This window comes from Nilaparvata lugens, chromosome 3, assembly GCF_014356525.2.
Source record: "Nilaparvata lugens isolate BPH chromosome 3, ASM1435652v1, whole genome shotgun sequence".
Lineage (NCBI taxonomy): Eukaryota > Metazoa > Arthropoda > Insecta > Hemiptera > Delphacidae > Nilaparvata > Nilaparvata lugens.
The window spans coordinates 26,375,212-26,389,012 of NC_052506.1; the positions used below are offsets into that span (position 1 = coordinate 26,375,212).

The window sequence follows — 13,801 nt, forward strand, 5'->3', positions numbered from 1 at the left end:
TAAACCGTATCACATTTATGATGGAAGAATAATAATAATTCGTGTTCACATTGGAATTACCACAGTAATTTTTCTCATCGTGAATTTAACAGACAGTAGGCCTATCCTGCATATTCAAATACGGCACCTCTTTTAAACTAATTAAATCAAGAATTCTGTTCTTTTGTCGGATGAATTGAGAGTTTTTCTACAAGAATGACAGAGAAATCCGTTCCCATTGTCTGTTAAACGTATTGTTCAATTTTCCTCATGATAATATTGTCATTCCCAATGGTAATTGAAACAATTTTCACTTACCAAGTACCATTTGTCTCAACGTAATCAGGTTCTCTCTCATTTTCTCGCTTGTTTCTCTCAGCTCTTCTTCCGCTCTCACTCTCAGCTCTTTGGAAATGTCCAATGGATCTGTGTTTGGTTCGAAAATCAGGTCGATTTCTTCTTGCACCTCGGCAACTTCATCTTCTGCAAAAAACAGAGAATAATAGTTAATTATTACATATGAGAAAAACGGTAGTGTTGAATCTAAATCACTCCTATTTAAGAGACTTGCAAAAAATAGAACGACAAAACCATATCCAGATACAAACTTGAATGTTATGTGCACTTCAATATCAGATAAATACATGTTCAGAGTAGCTTAGAGCAGAGATAAAGTATACATTTTATTTGTATTCTTTCCTTTTTGCATAGAGTAATCAATATATTCTATATTTCCTCCATAAAAGTAGGATAAGTGAACTAATAACTAAAATACCATGAATAACTGATGAGTAGACTTTATAGATACTGATTGGAGGGAAAACATGAATAAATCAATATTTGGGTGAATACATTAAATTGTCGACATAAATAACAAAGTCCTTTTCATCAATATTCCATGAAAATAAATAAGATAAGTAGATGGAGAAAAATAGAGAAGAGAAGATGCTCAACGAGACAATCTGAATAGGTTCTTAAGAAATATTTCTCAGAATTGCACAATTTATTAGGGTTGGAAAACTCAAGATTGATGCATTAGTCCATTACGATTCTATGACGTGATTCACAACTATTGTATCAAATGAGGAATCCAATCCATGGACGAATTGTCAACTTATTGCTTGATAAACTGAAACATACTTGAATAATAAACATAACTGTGATATTGAAGTTTGAAAGATATTATTTTGTATGATATGAATCAAGCTTAAAGTTTTACTCTACTAAAGGAAAATGTGGACTACTGTGAGTTGACCTTGTTGTTGTATAAGGATTGTATAACCAATGTTTTTTGTTTATGAATAGAACAATAATTCTTATATTCTGAATGAACTATAGAAGAATCAATATCAAATGTTGATTTATGAAACGAACCGAGTCTTCAAGTTTCATGAACAACTAAGGTACGGTTGTTTCAATAATCTACCCTAATGATTTGTATTCCAAACTCCTCTGGCCTTGTCACGGTCGAATAGTATTGGATTCATGTATAGTGGTGGGTCCAATCCAACCCAAGGATAGTATATAATAGACTTTAACCCTCTGATCACAAGCCTTGGGCTAAACGTTCAACCAAGGTGTCTGAAACTCCATTTTCCTTTTTAAACTTTTAACAATCCACAGATTTAGTATGAATTCCTACATAATTTTTTAGCAAATCAAGCCACAGTATATATGTATTTTTTAATACTAAAGCTCTCTGTATAAAATGAACACATAATAAGATGGAGAGATAAAATTTTCATTTTCATAAGGTAGCATAGCTTATTTTTCTTGCAACAACCGTAACATTCAAGACTCTGAGTTTACTTGTTCTATATTTGTACAGATCAAGATTCATGAATTATTACTCTCATCAATTTGGACCAGATCAAGCCACCAAACAGACACTTGACTCAAAGCGCGAATTGCAGCACTGAAATCGAGAGTGATCAAAACAAGTCTTGCCAGAGGTTTGCAGATTCTGAAACTTGTTTGGCGTTCAATTCCTTCCTTCTTCCTAAAGCAAGGTTGATGGACTCTTATCAGTCCACAAGTTCACTTTCACAACGTAACTGTGTAATTCCTATTAAAAAGCGATGCATTAGGTCAGTTCTGTTCCACCTGTACAGCAACTACATCCTTGAAGTGGGATATTCGATATAAGTTACAGCATTTACTTATAAACTGAAATTATCCAAGCGTGAGAATACCATTCACCAATCACCATGTCCAATTTTCAAGGGACTGAACCTTTTGTGGAGAATTAACGCTGACACTGTAATAGTATTCTAGTATAGTAGGATTGGAATATTATGTTCAGTACGGCACTCTATAAAATATGTAAACGCTCAAGGTGAAGTTATTAGCACTTCATACTGTATCAATTTCATGGTCTATCACTAACACTTCTTTTATACCTATGTTTTATTATTCATTGAAATTTTCTTCAGTTAAAGGTGGCTTTATCTTGATGGTATTTATCAGTAAAAACTGAAAATTTGGCTGTGGAAAAACATTCTGTGGCCGGGGTATGCTCAAATTAGTATGTTCATTTTATCAGAAGACAACATTTGACACCCTGAGACCGGATTCCTCTGTTTAAGATTCTTACTGAGATTTTGTGCCATATTTTTCAGTTCTACGAACAGAGTATGATAATTATTTTTAGTGGAATAGTCTGAACCAAGGAATTGGATAAGATAGGAACTAAGGCTCAAGATTGGATGGCATACCGTAGTAGATGAACTAATTAATAAAAAACGTATTATCATGAGCCGGAAAGTATTGCACCTACAATTAGTTAGAGTAGTGTTTGGAGTGGAGAAGTGTTGTATAGGTTCTTTCCTGTTACCGATCGAAGATTTGAAAAAGGATAGGCTACTTAGAAGCTGTTCTCATCTCAGTATATCACCTGGTTCAGCAACTACTCTCTTTCGTTCAATTTTTTATCTAATCAAAGTAAACTCTTTCAACTAGCCTCATTCGAAAATGGGATTGAATGAATCGAGATGTAGAAAAAGTATTTCCCCACCATAAGTTTTGCTTATTCATCTTCAGTATGAGTGTTTGGAATCCTATCCATTCAATCTATGTAGAGTGATTTTTATCAAAGTGTCTGAAAATACGTGTGGGCAGAATTATCCTATCCGAAAATGGTGTGAAAAGAATAAAATAACTTTTCAACGTGGTGAAGTTTAAACAGTAAAGGGTTGTAACAGCAACCTATAATTGTGAATACTATTCAAATCAATTCAGAATAATCGAAACATTTGAATTAAGAGTTCGTTATTCAATCAGAAATGAAAAAAAAGAATGGGAACATGTACTTTATAATCTCAGACGATGAATTTGAGTTTAGAGGACGATAGACCAATGCTTCATAAACATGTTTCATGAAATTCAACAATTATTATAGAAGATAGTTTCTTCTATATTTTCTCCTCATTATAGAAGATAGATTACTTCTAGTTTCCAAAATCTATAACAAATTTGTGGACTTGAACATCCAGTTGAAATATCAGAACTCCCATCACAATTTCTCTGATTTTGCTAATCAATTCAGTATGATGCACTGTATGATACAGAAAAAATATTTACCAATATGGATTTGGGGAAGAATAATCATTGGATATGATTCCTGGATTAAAGTAATTTTAATTCTATTGATAAATGGTAGCCTGATTCTGGAGTGCACCATTTTCTTTATCAATAGTAGACCTATGTTATACTTTATTCATTATACAATAGAATACGAAACCAATGTCTATGGATGCAGCCGACTTGAGATGTCAGACAAGCTCCTTGCTCTACTATCCTTGCCGGCATCTCTGTCTCTCTCACCGAAATAAGTGACCCGTATCATTTCTTTTCAGCTTCACTAGACAACGCTCTCCTAGACCATTTTCAACTACATTATCTTCCTCTCCTATCTCATCTTTACAACTCCCACTAATCCTTCTATTTTTTATCATCATCCTCCTTCCCCTGATTTCCTCATCCTCTATACTCCATACCCCCTATTCCTCACCCTCTTTTCCACTTCCTCCATTCCATCATACTCCTCATCTTCTTCATTTTCTCCTTCTTCCTCTCCCATTCGTGTTATTGTTTTCTGTCCCATTTCCTCCTTCTTGTTTTCTCCTATTGTTTCATTCTTTAACATCTCCTCACCTTATCACCTTCTATATTTCTCCAGATTTCCTACTCTATCACTTCTAAACTTTCTTCATAACTTCCTCATTTCCATCGTATACCATTTCTAAATAGAAGTTTTAACTCCTCATAACCACCTCTTCTCCATCTCCTCAGAGTAATTCAGAGTAATTTTAAGAGAATCAAGTTCAACTTTAAAAGTAAAAAATACTCTTTAAAAAATACTCTTTTTCTCTCTCAAAATTAATTAATTTCATGCTAGAAGTATTTATTAATTTCCTTATTTTCTCATCTTGCTTGTAAGGTTTGTAGCCATATTGCTCTTTTTTGTTTCTTCGATCCTATCCGTCCATCCTATCCATATCCGTCGATCCTATCCATATATTCCGTCATGAATTTTGTATTTATTTCCCAACAGATCTTTGTTATTTTACATTTTAAGAATGCTCTACTTCTAAGTTTATTCAACTATTCCACTTATTATTATTGTAATCTTTTTTTACTTTTTTCATTTAAAATATAGTTTTGTTTTATTTTATTTTACTGAGTATTGCTTGTTAAATTATAATTTAGTATTGTATTGGAGGGTTAAGTGTAAGAGAGGGCCGACTACGCCCTAACTTCGCCCTCCCAGGTATAAAATAAAGGCAGTCATTCTATTCTATTCTAATTCTATTCTATTCTTTTCCTCCCATCTTTCTCCAGATTTCCTTCTCCGTCACCTCTAAACTTCCTTCCTTACTTCTTCATTTCCTTCTTACATCACTTCTAAAATAGGTGGTCCTGGATAGAATGTTTTGGGGCAGGGCTCATTCGAATTGATATGTTAATATTCTATTCTATTCGTGTTTATTTTTTATCAGACGATAAAATTTGACACTTTGAGATCCTCGACTCCCCTGATTCAGACAAGGACAGAAGAGTTTGAAATAATAGAATAGATGAAAATCAATGTTGTGGATCATAGTTCTTCTCTTCCATCTCATTTTATTTCTGACTCTCTTCCTCTTCCTTCTTCTACTCCCACTTTCCATTATTTTTCTTCTTATCATACTAGAAACCTCTCTCACCTATTTTTCACCTTTCTTCACTTTTTTCTCTATTTTCTACTCCTTTATCAATCCTCTTTCTTTTCTCTCTTCTGCTTCTCATCATCGCCCCGTTCTCATCACTTACTCTTTCTCTTTTCTATTTTCTTCTTTCTCTTTCTCCTATTTCTCCCCCTTCCTCACCACCTATTCCTCCTACTACCAGCACCTCTTCTCCTCCTGCATTTCCTTCCACCTCTCTCTTTCATCTTCTTCATCTCGGTCTCCTAATTCAATTTATTTTTTTCTGGCATTATTGTTAGTCTAGCTTCTTCTTCTTGTTTTTCATGTTCTTTTTCTTGTTCATGTTCTTGTTCTTTTCTCTCTTCTACATCACTAGAAGAAACTGACAGGTGACTCGATCACAGCTACAAGGAGCAAGGTAGTGTGACAGTAACGATGACTGTTATACAATGCAGCCAAGTCAGTCCGACTTTTTGGGCGTTCACATTTCTTCTACCTACCGACTATTTCTCCATTTCACTGACTTGCAAACCACACCGCCTAGCCTAGCTATGCAGGCTTACTATCTAACAGTAGTGTACAACAGTAGAACAGTAGTGCACAGTGAAACAGTATATTTCGTGTGTTGCACAATCGTACACAGCGGCCGCTTCAAAGATTTTGTGATTTTCCGCAAAATGCAACTGCACGGCGCCTATCCAATACAATGTGATTGGGTGGTAACTATGTTGAAATAGTAGGCCCAATCGGCTGATAAATTGTAAACTTCCCATGAAAAATCGTTTACCGTAACTACAACAAACACCCATATCGTATCCAAAAAATGCCTGTATTATTTTCATTCATGATTATAATATTATTTTTAGTAGCTTAAAAACATGTTAGCATGGATACAGTAGAAAAGTTGCTTGACCAGACTACTCAGGCAGTATACAAGCGATTCCGTTTGGAACACTTTTCCTCTCCTCAACAAATTATTATTGTTTGTTGAAGCTAAAAATCTCTACTCATTCAGAGCTTGACATATTTATGGGTACAAGTGTCACACACTAATAGTAGAATGATGAATAGAATTCTTCGAATTTCTACTCAAGCTAAGGTCCTTTCTATTAGAAAAACCACTGAAAGGATTTATATAGTACGGCATGCATCTAATTTGTGCTACTAGATGCGACTAGGGTCTTGGTTTGGATCAAAATGAAGATTCCATCCATCTAAGTCCATTTCATGTAGTTTGTTCACCTGAAAGATGTATGTCCTTATTTTCACGAGAAAGTCCTAATCGAACCAAATCCTGTCCTCAATCAATGATCGTTTTCCAGGAATAGAGGATCTAAAACCTACCGGACCGGGAGATAGAATTTCTCCTCTCAGCCTCTCACAACTGTCTTTTCTGTATATCACAGAAAAAAGATTCCAGAACAAGTCGGATCGGATACCACAAACCAAAGTCCAAAAATATAATTTCCATCAATGCTTTTTTTAACATTCATGCTGCCTTTCATCAAGTCAATAATACCTAGACAAACATTCGAATAGAATAATTTTTTATCTCGATGTGAGCTGTTCAAAAGAACAACAAGCATGTGTTACTTTTAATAGATAACCGACTTTTTATTGGGCTCTAAACTGTGTATTGATGGTCAAAGGTCATGATAATACTGAGTAATCCAGTTCAAACACAGTTATCTTTCAAACTGCACTGAATCAGTACCAATCCCACAAGTGAAAAAAACAAACAATTTTTTATTGAAAAAATGAAAATCACTGATTTTATTTGTAAAATTGAAGAATTTGTGTATTTTAATTCAGTGTCTGTCATAGAATACACAAGAAATTAAGGGTTGATGGCGTTATTGAAATATAAATAACATGCAATTTGCAATATTGTACAATGAGGAAGCTCATCACTGTAAATCTCTCCCAGGTTTCGGCTGCATAATCGTGCAACAGCAAAAAGTTACACAGTTGATAATAATGGAGGTAGGTTCAGCATCTTTCACCTATTGTTATCCATTCTTGATTATAAACGAGAATTAAGTCCGGATATCCTGACTGAATCTCAAACCGACCATTTCAATATCTGGCCTCCATAGTATGGTAGAGTAGGAGCAGAAAGCAATACTTCATTTAGAGATTCTCCAACATATTTTAATTTGAAGTAGTCCTATACTATATTTAGTTGACCTTTCTAAATCAGTTTGCCAATAATTTAGTATCAGATAATAAAATAGGATCAATAGTAATTTTAACTCCATTCACATTTTGCAGTCATTCAACTTCATGATTACACGAATCATAAAATGATTCAACTCTATTATAGATCATTCAGGTTATAGACTCCCATGAATATATTCATCATAATCTTCCGTGGTTAAGTGTTAGAGTAGGAATTATAGCTCAAACTTCGCCACGTCATCAAATAAAAAACCATCTACTGTATTCTCTTCTAAATAAAATGTAGCTAATCAATATTTGAAAGCAAGTATAATTCCAGAAGCGTACAATATAACGTGAAAAGCTTCCATTGCTATAGGTTAATGTGATTGAGAAACACACTAACTTTTCAATGAACATAGTGTTGAAATTGATAAATTAGATGTGATTCAATGCTTTTGTGGAATAATGAAGAAAATTACGCATATTATAAGCAATCACATTAGGAGAAGAAGCGTCAGATGGTCAACTGAAGCTAACTTGAATTGATAAAGTAAAACTAGTTTTGAACATAATCACATTCCTATTCTATTTGAGAGTTATTCTAAATAACCGAGCTATGATTTTCTGACATCTACCTCTCTATAATAGTCTTTCATCTGTTGTAGGTGTATATTTATAAATGCAGTGAGAGTGAGCCTATAAAATAACTTAGTGCAGGAACACTATCCTCTTCCATTTGATTCTCACCCTTTGATGATGATGCTTGCCAACGAACTAGCTTCTTTTATAGAGGTAACTTTTCATCCACTCAAGTTTTGAAAGTAACGATGTCGACTTATGTAATGGGGTTTGATGTGTTTCGATTAAAGCATGTTGAATTTCGGGTCTTTACAAATTAGGTACTTTCAATTTACACCTTCTCCATGCTTTTCTATTTCCACACGTTTGTTGTAAATGTTTTTGTGAGCTGTTAATGACATTATTCACGCCTTTGTGGTTAATGTTGTTTTGAGCTGGATAGGACATAATTCACCACATCCCATCATTGGTCATTTCATATCTTCGCGTTTTACGAATCAAATTAGAAATAAGAATAAGAATTGTTTAGGTTGGCTATCTCTATAACAATAAAATAATAGAATTCATTAAATTTATATAACTCAAAAATTATCTGCTGTGGCGAGATTGGCGAGAGAGAGCAGGGTGCCAATAAGTCAATATCATATCATCGTGGAATATAAATGAGTGATTATAATTAACTTCAATTCAACTTAGTTATTATCATCGGGGATCAATTTATAAAGTTTACTGCTCTTCAAGCAATTTAAACGTATTCTCAACTGATACAACGAAGTGTACGCCATTGAACATAGACTTTTTGTGTAACATCATATTCTTCATTCGATGTATGATGCTTCAGCAAGATAATGATAATACTCTATAATGATAAAATAGTAATGTAATGTATGTAATGATGTCTATAATAGTAATGATAATGACAGCCACTCAGAAGCTTAAAACAAGAATTTTGGCCAATCACGAATCTCAGAGGTAGTAACTCATTTCAAGTAGAGCCTAATCTACTTCCAAAATGTTTGTTTCATTTAGCATTTCTATTACCAAGTCCTATTCTATACCGTGTTTAATTCTCGATTTTTCCCTAAATTTTTGTGCAACAATTCTTCCACGGGCGATTCCGGAGTTTTTTAATATCCCCTCCACCTACGTAATCTCAGCCAATATAGAAGATTCTATGACTATCCTAAGAGCAAAACACGAAATCACTATCCAAAACACAACACACAATCCTTAATAATTCAATCCTTTAAATTGAAACAGCATTCATTTGTTCATTTGTGTAGGTCAAGGTTCGAATCAGAAAGCACTCATCTCTCAACACAGGCAAGACAAAGGTGGCTTTATTTGGTTTCAAATATGCAAATCGCTTACAAAAAATGTAAATCACAGCTTTTTACAGTAGTAAACAATAGAAAAGCGATTACTACTGTAGAAAGTATTATCACAGATCTACGCTCTAGCCTGCTCTTCCTAGATCTATGTTTATTTATTATGCAGATTTCAGAGCAAATTCCAATGGAGCCTCTCGCATTTCCCCTCCTCCTCCACCACCGGACAGGAGCATTCGATATATCAGGGATTTTATATAATCGTGAAGACCAAATCAACTTTCCCGGTCCCAGCAGCTACTATACAGTATAGGCGATTGTGTAACGTATTCGTTTTTTAATGCTGCACGCTGTGTGCTGAATACCGGTTCTTCTCTATTGACCTCTCATGACCTGCCCGGTGACCATATACACTGTGTACGTTCGGTCAGTCGATTTGCGGAAGAACGCCGACAAATTTCATCAGCAACGGCGGAAAACTTTTCTGGAATTACAAAATTTGGAAACATCATTGGTGAATCTTCCAGCAGTCAATGAATGAGCTCCAAAATAGTGAATGAGACTATGCTACAGCGTTCTCTTGTGCTGCTAGAGATTATTCAAGGAAAATATTCATACTTGAATATACTAAGAATTTAAACTCGAACTTTATTCATTATTTAGGTTTAGAAGATTCATAGATCGTGTTTTTTGGAATCATTATACTCACTTCTAGAAGAAAATGATTATGCTCTCTCAACAAAGTAAAAATATATTTAGACTCAACCAGAGCCAGGATGAATTAGTACGAAATGTATAGTAGTGATCATGCATTCAGCATTATCAGTGAAATGTCGAAAACTGACATCAAAGAAAGGCTGTAGCTGGAATCCATTCTATGAAAGGTCATTCAACAAACTTTAAAACAATCTAAGCTCTTCCACATCAACTCCTTCAAGTGCTCTAATATCAAGGATGTTGTAATAAAGTGATCAACATGTTGTGGCACAAATGTGTGAACAGGAAGTCACCATTGAGTTTCAATGGTTAGGAGGCTCAGGAGAAAGAACCTGAGACATAATCTTATATTGTAGACTACTTCAAAGGGAGAGTCAAATGGAAATTGAGTCTCATCTCAACTAGTAAGACTCCTACAGATGTAGGGCCGGTTTCCGAGCTCAGGATTCAGCTAAGTTCTAGACTTTAAACAGCTGAAGTCAGAACATTTGCTTTCCAAAACGGGGCGTAGTCGTAGTTCACGTTTGAATTAAATTTCGAAAAACTATAAAATTGAACACAAAATAAAATAAAGAGAAAATAGTTTAAAGTTTCAGCTATTTTGAATTATTTAGGATCGTTTCATTTTGTCAAGGAAAAACGTTTCCAATTATAGAAATGAGAAAATAAAGATTATCATAAAAACCAAGGTACATACTACCTAGCCTACCAACAGCCTACCTAGTTCTACCTAGTAGAACACAGGTATTCTAGGTACATTGATGAAAACTATGACTACGCCTCGTATCAGAAAGCCAATTTTCTGACTCCAGCTGTTTATATTAATCTAGAAATTAGCTGAATCCCTAGCTCGGAAGCCGGCCCGTAATGTACAAGATAGAGCTCCATTGAATCAAATGAGCCAGGAATTGGTCTGACAGGACAGTGAAAATGATCTTTTTAGTACATGATTGTTATTGATGTATTAAGAACCGGTAATTGAGATTGAGTTTATTGGATAAGTTTAATGTTTATTTCAACATAAAAAAACTCAAGTGAATCCAGTACAGAATATTTCATGATCCCAAAACGCCGTTCAAACAATATTAACAGTAGTGTAACAGTTATCATCCGATACAGTTCATAAATATGGAAGTCTGGCCTAGATAAATCATTTTTTATCTCCTTAGAGCTGTTCTAAAATAATCATTAACGCAACTTCTGTTCAGTTGTATCGTAAATTGTGGGCGGTACACAATATGCCTCAGACAAAGACATTCATTTTTTCATCAACTTAAGTATCACCTCAATTGAAGAGCGCTTTGATAAAAAAAAGGAAAAGCATTGATTAGTTTTTCATAATAGGATGTCCATGCAACAATTTGTTTGCATGATCTATATTCGACAGAATGCATGAGAAGATAAATGTGATCTACCAACAAAGAATTCATTGTTCTTGAAAGTAGAGATATTGTAGCCTATTATCAGCTCGTTTAATACTCTGGAGGCGCGGTGAGTTGAAGTTTTATAAACAATAATTAATGATCTTCAAGGTCCTCAGAAATCAAGGGAAATCCAGATCAAAGCTCTATCATCACTGTTGATTCTCCATTTGAAATTTTGAGATTATCACAAGACGATATTGTTCACCTGTGAGAATTATAGAATTTTTTATACTGTAATAATTGACTAGTAAGCCCCCCGAGCTTATGGTATAGTAACAGGCGAACGCCTGTTGTTTTTACTTTAATTGTATTTGTATATGAATAAATAAATCGCTATTGCCTATTGTATTGATTTTAAAAATCTAATCCGCAACTTGTAATCATGTGTTAATCAATAGAATTTTATAGGTTACTCTGTATGGGTAATGAGTCAATTCTTGGGAAATCATACTCAAGAATATCCTTCCCATCAACACACTCTGAAGAGAGAGAGAGAGAGAGAGAGAGAGAGAGAGAGAGTGAGAGAGAGAGCAAGAGAGTGTCTGTGTAGAAGAGAGCAGGAATGATAGAGAATTACCAAATCATGGCGTGAGAATAACGGACCAATGGCACTAAGCCAAACCTCCCAGATGCCCATACTCTCTTCTGATTGGTGGATTGGAACGTCTACTACAGGTTTAGTTCTCAATTCTGCAGGTAGGTGGCACCAACTACTGGGTTGTACTTGTCACTCCACAACATTTTTTCTGAGTCTTAACTACCGAGAAATACCTTATTTTAAACGTGATTAAACTATGATCCTCCTGAGCTGGAGAACTCTCTCATGAACTATTGTACTGATTCTAAAATCGCAGCTTGAATTAATAAAACTTCATAGTAAAACTACGTAAAGGTACCATAATGATTCGAGCTTAATTCAAGAATTCACTAATCACTGTTGACCTTCAGGAAAGTAGTGTGATTGAAATCGAATGTGAAATGTTGATTCGTGCATCGTGCATCCAATACAATTCTTTGCAAAGGTCAAGCTGAGTGTGACAAATTGATTCGCTCAATATGAATTCTGATTGAATGGAACAGTAGGAAGGACTAATAAAGAACCTATCTGAAATTAGAATACCATTTAGAAGAAGAAGGAACTTCCAATAAATATAATCTAAGACAGAGTGTGAAGGTGAATGGATAGTATTCCTCTTATGGAACTGAACTTGGAGACTCTGGTATTATACTTTGGGAAGAGCAAAGAGCGGTAATCGTTGTATCGATATTATCTCTCATGATAATAAGCATTGTGTAATCATATCAACTTATGAATTCTCCCAATCATATCAAAACTTGGATCGGATACTTCTTAATCAGTACAGGTGTTTCTTATTTTATTTATGTGGGAACAAAAAATGAAATCATGTCAAAGATTTCAGGGTCACTGAGAGTAGCCTTTGCTTCTGGGTTCAATGTTTCATCCGAGCAGCACCACAGAAGAATGACAGCTGAGTTCGTGTGCTGCATTACAGACCAGTGAGCTGTCAACCGAATTAATGGACTTAGGAGGACTCTTCTTCTTACAACATGCTTTTATTAACTTCATCTCTTCATCTTGATTGGTAACATGCTCTTTGAGAACACACACATAATGGCGTACTCTTAACTTCATATCTATCGAATTCTATATCATTTCAAGCTGATTGATCATTATAAATAATATTTATTATTCATCATACTTAGATGAATATATGATGTTATTCATCATTCCATTCTGACACTATATTAGCATACAACCCACATTACCTTCGATCATTTGTCAATGCTTGACGTGATGTCGATTTTGTTATTATATCATAAACCCATCATTCATTACAGCTGCTCATGTTATGACTATCTCACTATCATGATTGTTTAAATGATTTTCTCATTTATGACGTAATGATCTTTATTTGATAGATTCATCAGTCATCAATCATTATCGGTCAAATCAGTATTGTTACCGGAAAGAAAATCTTTTTATTTCACTCAGAATTTGTTAGATTGTATTTGAATCAGTATTTTCTGTTTTCTACTAACCTCTCCTTGTATTATCCAAAAAGTGGGAGATGTGTTCTTATATATTAGCATACTGTACTTCTCTTTATTTTCCGATCTGACATGGAATGTGCATTTCCTTCATATTCTATTCCCAAGAATTTTAAATTGTTCACTTTAATACCACAATCATTTACAATTCACGAATTAAAAGATATATATTATTATAAATATAAGTTTCATATTCAATTCCTTAAATCACGCAACCAAAATCTATAGTTAAGCTTTAATATTGATTCCTATAATGAACAATGATACGAGACTCATGATGAATATTATTGAATTCGAACTGACGAAATTGTTATAATTTGATAACAATTTTTGCCAGGTGGTAATGAATTAGAATAGA

At 34.3% G+C, this 13,801-nt stretch overlaps 1 protein-coding gene across 1 annotated transcript in view; it reads right to left on the reverse strand.

The window, feature by feature from the left end:
* The window catches only part of LOC111047547 (clavesin-2), a 42,961-nt gene that overhangs the window by 15,305 nt on the left and 13,855 nt on the right, over window positions 1–13,801 (reverse strand). The window contains exon 2 of the mRNA XM_039422751.1: window positions 298–462. Coding sequence (XP_039278685.1) covers window positions 298–462 — 165 coding nt within the window. The remainder of the gene's footprint in view (window positions 1–297; window positions 463–13,801) is intronic.